Raw genomic sequence first — 11,542 nt, forward strand, 5'->3', positions numbered from 1 at the left:
GCCATATGAATAACTTTAAACTTGTAGTTAAATGTGTATATATAGAGAGTTTATAATCCACGTAGTCCCTCATTTCAAATCTCATATGGTACCACACTAAAGTGACAAGTCTTGAGTATAATTTCCCTTATTTGGACCATTTGTCTTTCTGCAGCATGAGGAGGCTACAGATGCATCTCATTATGTAGTCCTGACCCACCTTAAAAATTAGAAGTCACCCAGAGATGGGAGTTTAAATGTGAAAGCCATAGAAACCATTGTGAACTAGTCCACTGCACTGTCCATGTGACCAGAAGGTCACCAGTCTGGCAGGATACGTCAGGGCAGGGAAAGTGAAAGAGTGGCACTGTCCCCTCCGTCATTACCAACACTGAGGTGCCCTTGAGGAAGGGAAACCAGTCCAGTGGAGCTGCTCATTGGCAACCTGATTGTACTGTACTGGGCAGACTTGAAGTGTGAATGTGTAGAACTGTGTGAGTGTGAACAAGGAATTTCTGAAAGAGAGAGTCTGGCTCTCACTAATATTTCACTGGTTAAGTAAAGGTTAATAATGCCTTGCTAAGAACTCAGACGGGTCCGTTCCCTTACTACTGAAATTAATCAATACTTTCATCAAGCCACCAAACTTTACTAACTGCTGAATAAAAAAAATACATCATGGCTCTCCCTGATATCCCTGATTAATAATGACTTTATTTCAATTACTAAACCAAACAAGACAACAAACAAGAGAAGCAGTCTGTTAATTACAAACCTTAAATCTAAACAAACAAATTATGTAGCTTTTTTAAAAAAAATCATCCATCACCATCATCATCATCATCCAAGAAAGTCCATTTATGTCTTAGACACATTTATTGAATACAGCTCTTTCCTCAAGTCAGGATAATAACCACTAGTAGAAAAGAGTGAAGTCCTGTTAAGACAGTAAATATAGGGAAAGAAAAAAAAATAGGTGAGACAGGTAAAACAGGCACTTCCATGGAAACATCTTTGGAAAACTGCTTCCACTTTATGAAACAACATCCCACATTGTAGGAAGCAAAACAACAAACATCAAAACATATTTATTTTGGCAACTTGGCCTAATAAATGAAGCAGAAAAGGTACCTAGCATTATTCCAATACAATCTAATCTAAGTATTGTCCTCTCTTTATGTGGTAAAATATACACTGGAGCATTGGACATAGTAGGAAAATGACAACTCTTGTGTTAGAAGTAGTTTTCTTATTTTTCACATAGCTTCAAAGTTGGCAAAAGGTATATAAATCTAGTCAAGGAAAACACATACAGATTCAATACATCAGTTGATGTCATTAGAAATGCAGCTAATTAAGAATTCCTCATGAACAGACTTAAATAATGTTCAACAATGATCAATGATTTACAGCTATTAGCAAGACTGAATTCTCGTACATGGTTCATTCACATTAATCAGAGTTGAAAAAAACGCACTTTGTGAGACTACTGCTGGTTCTACTGTATTACACAAAACTGTTTTTCTTTCCTCCACTTCTTCAGATGGAAATTCCATTTCTTTTTTTTATCTTTCTTGATCTCCATCTCTGGCTCAAATGGCATCTCCAGGATAGCTTGTTTTTTCTCTGATGTCAGCAGACCCTGACACAGCGAATCGTGGATTTTCTTCCATGAGTCCATCTCTGAGCTCCAAAGTGCAGCTCTGGCTCTGATGAACTGTGAGACTTCGGTCTCATTGCCTTTGGCCAGACTGATGCTGTCTTTACAGATGAAGAAGATGTCTATGCCAACGAAAAGAGCATTGAGTGCAATGAAACCAGCCCTGGCTGGCTTGGTGAGAGCAAGGGGCCCTTTGACTGCTGCCTGACCAATATCTGGGATATCTGACGCCACTCTGGGCACGTTACGTAATGCTTTACCTTCCTGGGCCACCACCTTACCAGCACCTGCAATCAGCTCTTCACCTCTCAACATCTTTACAGCAGAGGCAGCATCAGCAAGTAAATCTATGTTCTTTCCAACAACACCAACTTTACAAAGCACCTTGCCTGCTCCCACAGCCACATCTTTCTTACTTGCTTCTGTTTTGGCAACTGTTTGACTGGACGCCTCCTCCAGACAATCCTGGAGACTCTGCACATCCTCCATGAAGCTCTGGAAGGCTTCACTGGCTTTCTTTTGATATGTGCGGTTGACTCCAATCTCTGTGGCTGTGGTGACAGCGCTGTTAACTCCGCTGGTAATTCCCAGCCCCACCCCAGTCATTGTCAGAGCAAGAGACACTCCGGCTGTTACAGGAATTAATGCCAAACCAATGATGGAAAGAACACCTCCAACCGCGCCAACCGAGCTTCCTGCCACACTGGAGATCTTTGCCCCCTTATTCATCCTGTCTAGCTGAACAGCACTCTCCTCCAGGTCATTTAGAAACTGCAGCATCCTGGGCTGTCGTTCACCAAACTCACTGATGAAGTGACCACATGATTCCTCCTTGAACAAGAACACCATGCGGAAGCTCTCATCCATCCTGATGAAGAGAAAAGAAAAATTAAGAAAAAGAATATATGAGAAGATGACACATCTCAAAAGTCAGTATAACATTTTTGGAACACACAAGAGGAAACAAGAAGCAATAAAATGAACAGTCAGGTGTCCAAATGAACATTAAAATAGGTTTTCTTTGCCATAATCATACTGGCTGTTAGAAGATCCCTTCATAATGCACTTACAAAGTAAGTGAAAATCCACAGTTCTTCTGTGTGAAAATGTATTTAACACTTCATCTGAAGCGAACCTTCAGCTGTCCAAATGAGTCAAACCAAGTAGATAATTTTCATCATTATAGTTTTTCAGTGCCAAAGTCCCTCTTTTGGATAGCGGTGCACACGAGTGCAGTAGCTCTTTGCTCTCTGTGTATTTCTTGCTTTTGCTTCTTGAGTTTTGTTGAGCAAATGATGTCTATAGTCACCAGGACTTAGTTAACTTTGGTCTACAAAACAATACAGCCGTCACAAGTGACTTTCAACAGACTCACAATATACCAGGGGACATACCGAGACCACTGTGAAGGCGGCGCAGGGAGAGAAAGCAGAAGCGAGGATGCCAGGCAGGACTACTGGCTAGGTTGAAGAAACGACCACACAAACCTCCCAGGCATCGTCCTCTCCAATGCCAGATCCATTGCTCACAAAATGGATGAATTGAATCTGCAGATTGCGGCAAACAGTTTCATCCAAAATTGCTGTGTGATGATAATAACGGAAACCTGGCTTCACATATCGATCCCCGGCGCTGCAGTACAGTTAGCAGGCCACACGATCCACCGCCAAGACAGAAACACAATCTCCGGAAAGAGCAGAGGAGGAGGACTTTGCATTTATGTGCACAATGACTGGTGTACACATAGACAGTCACTGTTACCCTGATCTGGGGGTTCTGTCAGTCATATCCAGACCTTTCTATTTGACAAGAGAGCTAACTGTAGTAATAATTGTTACAGCTGTCTACATCCCACCAGATGCTAGCCCTCGCCCACCTACACAGTACCATAAACATACAGCAGCGTGCCCATCCTGATGGAGTTTTATATCATAGGTGGGAACTTTAATCAAGCATGCTTAAAGAAAGTACACCCCAAATTCACCCACTATGTGAACCCCCACCAAGGGGGAATAATACACTCGACCATGTGTATTCCAACATAAAGCATGCCAACAGAACTGTGCCTCCTCCACATCTAGGCCCACCAACACCATCATTAAATTTGTGGATGACACCACTGTAGTCAGACCCCCTCTCACTAATCATCAATGGAGACTGTGTGGAAAGGGTTCAGAACTTCAAATTCCTGGGAATTCACATTTCTGACAAACTCTCCTGGTCTGCCAACACCACAGCTGTTGTCAAAAAGGCATAGCAGCATCTCCACTTCCTGAAAGTGCTCAGGAAAAATGGATTGAATGAAAAGCTGCTGATGACCTTTTATCACTCCTAGATAGAGAGCATTTTGTTTTACTGCATTACAGTGTGGTGTGCCAGCTGCTCAGCAGCAGCAGAAAAAGAACTCTTCAAAGGGTCATAAATACAGCACAAAAAATCACTGGCTGCTCTCCTCTCTCCGTGGAGGACATCGCCAACACCCACTACCTTTCCAGAGCCACAAACATTAAACAAGACTGTTCACACCCTGGTCACCACCTGTTTGACCCATTGCCCTCTGGCATTACAGGTCATTCAAATCTACACAAACAAACTACACTCATGAACAGCTTCTTTCCCAAGGCCATCTGTAATCTAAACTCCATCAAAAAGTAATCAACTCAGCATGCGATATGAAAACTGTACTTATGCTACAACTCAATATTTAAGATCCCTGGTTTTGACCTGATGGTGGCGCTGCTGTAGATGAAAAGGTAAGGGTTGTTACGATTAATCTCAAGGGGAACATGAATGTCTGCACCAAATTTTTTGGTAATCCATCCAATAGCTGTCAAGACACTCAAAATCACAAATGTCAAACTCATAGCGGTGCTAGAAGAAAGGTCCCCTTATAAAAATCACCAATATAGTCAATATAATACAATGTCTGGGAACCATGTGTCATTATAGTCTCAATCGCTTAACTCAGACCCTCTTACAAGTGTGCTGGTGGTCATTTTGGAAATTATTACTCCGTTCATAAGATCTGAAGATGTATATTAGCATTTGGTGTCTTCCCTGTGGGCACTGATTGAAAGCTATGAGGACTCACACTGAGTCAGACTATTGTTACAATATTTCAGTAAAATTTGTGCTAACGTTAACCCAAGTGTGCACAGCTCAGTGCTGCAACAGACCGTCAAACCAACTCCAGTGTAAACCAATGGGTGACATCACACCTCGCTATGCCCATCTTTATATAAAGTCTATGGGTCAAACACAGGAGCATTGCTTACCTGATTTCCTCGAGCTGATTAATGTGACAAAGCATCCTTCGTATGTCATCTTCAGACATATTCACCTCGAGGTCTACCACAGTATTGGTGGCCATCTCCAGGGAAAACTCACTGAAACAGCTGTGAAAGAAACAGTTCCATTTACTCTCTACAGTAGATATTGTTTCTTTTCCAAATCTGTATATTATTTTAAAGAACAGAATGTGCTGTTGAAAATGAACTGTCAGTTTACCTTTTCTCTAACTTGTCACAGATCTTCTGGGTGGTCTGGATGTATTTGTCCAACTGATATATGAGCACTTCCACATTCTGAAGTTTGGGAAGGAAGAAGGCATTTGCATCTCTTTTAAACTGGAGGAGGAGTGGGCAGACCAGCCGTGCAGCAATGATGACAACCTGAACAGTGCCAGGACTGATCTCTTGGGGCAGATGCAACACCCGGTTCTCCTCATTAAACACATGCAGTGAGGTAACCGCCAGCCTCTCCACTGCATCCAGGAAGCAGTTGAGCTTTTCCAGGCCTCCCAGAGTGTCCTTCAGCACAGCAGCCAGCTCCTGCTCCAGCTTTTCACGCCTGCTGTCTGCAGTAATCTGGGTCATCTTGCTCTTCATGTATTCCAGAAAAGCCTTGCCTCTCTTCTTTGACTGTTTAACTTGGCTGATGCTCAGGTCAATTTTGTCAGCTCTGTCTTTAATGTCCATAATCATGTTTAACTCTGTTTCCCTCCCAAGCATCCATTTAGAGATCCTCTCACAGAAGCCTCTCACTGTGTCAATGCAGATAAGGGTATCTGTGGCGTACTTGAACAAGGTCTCCTGTAGTTCCTCTCTGTAAGATAAAACAACATCCAGTGTGTGAGATTTCAAAATAAATTCAAACAATCAACATCATTGTTGGAGTAAACCAAAACCCTCCACATTTGCTCTGTGCCAGTACAGGAGAAAGATCTGGCAGAATCTACAGTTCTGCATTTGCTGACAAAATATATTCAGAATTGTTGAAAATTACCTGAAAATTTTTTTAAACCAAAGCCATAACTATCACCTCATGACAGACATCTAAGTGCCTGGGTACACGGCTCAGCGGTACAGTCCAAAGACTCCAACAGAGTAAAAAACAATAAAACAAAATGCTCCTATGTCAAAATTGCTATAACTCTCAAGGGGTGTACCACAGGGATCTGCACTGGATCCTCTAATGTTTATGATTTACACTGATAACATTGGTTGTCAACTGCTGAGTCTCAGTGTCATGCTGATGTCATCATTATATGTTGTTCTAAAATGTACTGTACACATTTATGACACTCAGCTGCAGTTAGCATTTGTAAAGGTCAATTTATGGTCAGTCAGAACTGGTTCTTGTGACAAATATGTTTATAGCTGTTTCCAAACAGCTTCATTCAAAAGGTGGAGTAAAAAAGCAGACTGTCACTTGACTGTTCACATGAAAAGTGACAAAATTTGTTGTTGTGAAAAAGGAGAAAAACAGAGAGAAATTCAAACCTTGACTCCTTTCTCACTTCCACAGCTGACATACAATGGCGTCAAGTGTATGAGAATGTTGGCTTGTTCGTTTCGTAAAGTTACAAAAATTGCCGTGCACAAACCTCAATAAAATAATTCAGATTAAACAAAAGAATCATAATTAATAGACATTTTCAACCAGTGATGAAGGGTCACAAGTAGAGATTTCTTTGTTTTAAGGGTCACAAGCCAAAAGGTTGGCACCACTGATTTGCATAATAATAGACCTTTTTCACTGAGGACATTTTGACATGTCTGAGTAGAAAAAGCATATGTTTAAATAGTAAAATTAATGATGGCTAAATTTAATATAAATGCAGTGTCAAGATCCTGGTATTGTCACAGTCATGCCTTACTGGGGCATCAATGCTATCCTACTGTGACAAATCAAGATGTCAGCTGTGAAAAGGGCCTGTTCAGGGTGTAGAACTGTTTTTGTTTGCTGTTGCATTTACACAAACAGACCAGCAGATGTCGCCAGAGCACACATGGTTTCACACTACTCACTGAAGCAAATGAGGTCAATGTTTCAGAAAACTTCATTTTTGCCATCATTTTACACATTCTTTGGGAATAATTATTTGCAGTATAACATATTTAACTGTGTGGTGAATTTATATTGATGATTAATACAACAATGTTTAAAATAATGTTTTAAAGACATTTATTTCTATATTTACTACTTATATGGGTCAGGCATGTCAGTGCGCACTGAGGGTTTAAAAAAATGGTTTGATATTGGATTTTTAACATTTAACATTTTGATAGAATATTTAACAAGCTATTATTATTTGATAATACTTTCTTTTACAGGTACTTTAATTTTATACTAATTTTTTGGAAATTTCCTGAGTAATTTGTAAGTATTTAACAGTACATTTTTAGGCCACTTTGCAGAAAACTGTCCTCAAATTGGCTACAAATTCTTAGAAAAAACTGAAGAAAGTTGGTTGAGATGATAACTAACTCATTATATTTAGATTCATATGTAGGATAGTTGTTTTTAGAAATTCTCAATACATTTTAGTATATTCTTTCTTAAACATGCATTTCCCATATAGTACTACCAAATTATATGACCTTTACTCAGTAGCTACTTTTAGGAAATTGTTAAAAAAATTCTCCTGGAAATTTGTAGGAAAGAAAGAGACGTGTAAAATAAAGTGCTACTGAAATTGATGATAAACTATCACTCATTATAGAGTTTTTAATAAACAAGCAAATTAACATATGAACCCAACTAACTATAAGCCAAATTGCACCACCAATTTTGCAAAAATACCTTAAAATTAATTGTTACATACCTGCAAATTACATAGAATTTTTGTAGGAACATTTGGGAAAAATGTAAGGACCTGTAACATAAAGCATTACCAAATATTTTTTCTTGAGTTTTGGAGTTTAGGTCTGATAGATCTGTCTAATCAACATACATCCTTTCGTCTTTTTTACACTTTTGTTACTTAAGGCCTTTCCCTCATTTTTCTTGCAGCAGCAGCAGCTTAAAGATTCAAACTTTACCTTGGCGCAGCCATTTTTCTTCTCTCGGTGTGCTGTTTCCTTATTAGAGCCTTATCATCGTATTACCTGCATGGATAAAAAACAAAATTCAAGATTGTAAATGTGATCGTATACTGTGCTGAAGATCACAACCCATGTGTCAACTGAATCTGATGAAATAACTAAATGACCTGGTTAGCAATCATGCAAGGCAAAACTTTGACAGGTGACACTCAGGTGTGTTAGATTTCGTTTTCCTTTCTCCTCATAAAGTTAAACCACACCCATTTCTGTATGTAACTCAGTCAGCGTTTATTTGGGAGGCAGAAACTGTGTGTGGTAGCAATAAAAGTGTTTAAAGTCCATGCAGCAGCACACCTTCACCTGACCAACTCTTTTTACCTGATGCTTCCTTCAAGTGCCTTTGGGAGAAACATAGATAACTTGATGATATAACTCAAAACAAATTGAAATCTCTTCATAAGTATCCTGTGTAGGTATTCTTTGTGATATGTTGTAGGCCTAAACTGACCTTGATGAAGGCCATGAGCCAAAACGCAACTGTTCTTTATAGCATTGGTTCTCAAAGTGGGATTCGGGGCCCATCCATAAGTAACACAACGACAGAATGTATGACTAGTTTGGTCATGTATTTCATACACTTTCTGTAATAAAACATCTGAAAGCAAAAATCTAATCAGATGGGGGTCTGTGGTCTAATTTGTGTCAGTTTAGGGATCCTTGACATTAAAAAGTGTGAGAACCACTGCATTGTAGTACAAGTGTTGCTGGAGTCTTGACCCCTTCATACTTCTTTCCTTCTTCATGCATCTTTGTTAGTCGGTGAAGTTGTGCCAGAAATCCCTTCTCTGCTTTTACTCAAACATTTTCTGCATTGCTGTGCCAAACTTTAACCTTAAAAGAGGTAAAAAATAAGTGAAAAATGTTTTTAGGTGCCCTTTGATGTGTAAATAATAATAACAATTATTAATATTATTAATATTATAAATCTAAAAATGATTAATACAATAGAATATGTTACTAATATATTTGATAGTAATATAAAGTAATGATGTCCAAAACTTTTTTTTACTGCATGGTTCAGTAACAGTTCACATATTATAAGTCTTGTATAACACCACCATCTAGTGGTGAAAAGGCATCTTTACATCAAAACGTATCACTTTTTTTCCATTTTGAAAAATAGCAAAAAATATGAATTTATGATAATTACTAAAAAAGATTTTGAAATATGTTTAGATGATGCAATAGATTAAACACTGCTGTAAAACATGCTGGAGATAAGCTGGTAGAAACTTACATTAGATGACCTACAGTGGCCTTTATAAAAACATTGCAAATGTGCTGTGAACAGCGGTGTGTACGCAAGCTGTAGGAGGCAGGGCGGAATCAGTGTTGTTTCCATGGAAACGGGACACCCAAAAGATCTGTATTTGTTCCCAGCTGATCTCAGTTCACTCCTCACACAGCTATACGTGGATAACACCTCTGACACATTAAACAGATCTCAGATCTGACTCCAGAGACAACAGAAGACAAATTAAACTGAAAAACAGCAAATTTAATGTTTGAATGCAAAACACTGTCCAGAAAATATCTTCTAAATATATTCTGTATTTTCTCCAGTGCTGTAGGCCTACACATGAATAAACTGGCATTGTAAGATTTAGTTTAGTGGATTTATAAAAGTTCATCATTCAGACGCATTAAAATATTAAAATGTGTTAAATATTTCATACTTGTAAATATATAAACACATGAATTAATTGATATAATGTAAATTCTGAATAATGTTTGTAATAACCTCCACATCACTGTGGCCAGAAGGGAAAGGAAAACATTATTAATATGACTACTGACAATGTTTTGTTTTCACTGTGTTTCCAGCCATCACACTTTGACTGAGTTGGTGATTCTTCGCTGCTGGTCTGTCTTGTTGTTTTCTTATTAACCCTTTGTTTTTCTGTGGCTACCAGTTCATGCTTAGTCTGTTTAACTTATCCTTTTGTCTCAGTGTCTTCCTCTGTACAACCATAATGACCAAGGAAACTTTCTGATCATGGTTTAATGTTTCATAAAATGATCACACAACCTCTGAGTAAAAGTGTTTCATGGGTTAAAGTAGCTTAGACTGAAAACATGATATCTGTAATGAGTCTTTGGAGCCGTTTTTAACCAAACTAACATGCCCAAACTCTTTGTGGTGAAAGAACATGTCACCCAGTGCAGCAGTGGGACTCATTGATGTGATTTTATATTTTTGGACAACAGCGGAGGCCTACAGCACAGAGAGATACAGGCATTTGTTAATAATAAGAAAAATATAGAAAATCACCAGCCCTTTCCTTTAATATTACACTCATTACTGTTTTCAAGTTGCAAAGATTTTACCTCATTATCCCACGATTATTGATAGGATATGACCCTGATATAATGTGTTTATTGTGAGTAGATTAGCCTAGGACTGGGCAATATATCAATATTATATCAATACTGTGATATGAGACTAGATATTGTCTTAGATTTTGGATATCATAATATCGTGATATTATATCATGATACAGTAAAGTGATGTTATTTTCTGAACTCACCAGACTGTTCTAGCTGTTCTATTATTAGCCTTTACTCACTTAGTCATAATATCCACATTAATGATGATTATTTATCAAAAACCTCATTGTGTAAATATTTTGTGAAAGCACCAATAGTTTAGTATAGTAATATCTCTACAATATTGTCGCAATATCGATCGGTAATGAGTTGGTTTTTTTCCAGGGCAGCTTCGGGTTGCACCTGACAAAGATAAGACCCGCTGTGAAGTTAAAACTGTGGGAAGACGTCCTGGGGTAAGCTGAAAGAGACTTGTTTCAATTATTTAAGACCAGTGGTGAGTTTGTGTGCATTGGGAAAAGGGAGGTTATGTTATGCTTGTGGCTTCAGAGACCTAGACGCTGGTTTATAGATTGTGTACACATGGCAAAATACTTTCTGAGTTTTTGCTTATTAAGTTTCAAATTTCCACCACTGAAGTATGCATTCTATGTATTCTATTTTCACTTTATTTCATCTTTTTTATTATTATCAAGTGGGTTTTATTTTCCATCTTATGTATATTCCCATGTTTTTATGTTCATTTAGTCTTTTTTGATGTCAAGCACTTTGTGCACATAAATTCTTTTGTTGTAAAGTATTTTGAGCTGCATTGTTATTATCATTATTATTATTATTATTATTATCATTATTATTGTTGTTGTTGTTGTTGTTGTTGTTGTTGTTATTTTGGTGTAACGTGGTCTGTAGCGCCTACCAGAGAGGAGAAGGTGGAACAGGTTATGTCCAGGGTGTGAGGGGTCTGCAGTGATTAATGATTATGAGTGATGTGCCTAGTAAGAAAAATGAGAAAAGTCTTCCTACCTCCTGCGTAGGTCCTGCAACTGGCCACATAAAATGAGCAGCAGTTTTGAGACACAGATCTGTGGTGTAAACTCATTATGTGCCTTTCTGTGTCAATTTGTCAAGTCCCCATGTGAATACCGGTCACTAAAACAAGTTGCTATTTGTTCAACAGATAGCAAAGTCT

General features: G+C 38.4%; 2 protein-coding genes across 2 annotated transcripts in view; both read right to left on the bottom strand.

Annotated features, from left to right (window-relative positions):
• LOC137168134 (uncharacterized) overlaps positions 1-8,044 on the bottom strand; it is a 42,405-nt gene extending 34,361 nt beyond the window's left edge. The window contains exon 1 of the mRNA XM_067570625.1: positions 7,963-8,044. Within this exon, the coding sequence (XP_067426726.1) occupies positions 7,963-7,976 (14 nt within the window). The 5' untranslated portion in view covers positions 7,977-8,044. The remainder of the gene's footprint in view (positions 1-7,962) is intronic.
• LOC137168139 (uncharacterized) lies at positions 1,348-5,751 on the bottom strand (the record flags this gene model as incomplete). The annotated part of the gene is made up of 3 exons (XM_067570633.1): positions 1,348-2,507; positions 4,915-5,034; positions 5,147-5,751. Coding segments are annotated over 3 exons (1,755 nt in total), but the record flags the coding sequence as incomplete, so codon positions are not given.
• Positions 8,045-11,542: the final 3,498 nt, after the last annotated feature.

The sequence above is a fragment of the Thunnus thynnus genome, chromosome 17 (genome assembly GCF_963924715.1).
Source record: "Thunnus thynnus chromosome 17, fThuThy2.1, whole genome shotgun sequence".
Lineage (NCBI taxonomy): Eukaryota > Metazoa > Chordata > Actinopteri > Scombriformes > Scombridae > Thunnus > Thunnus thynnus.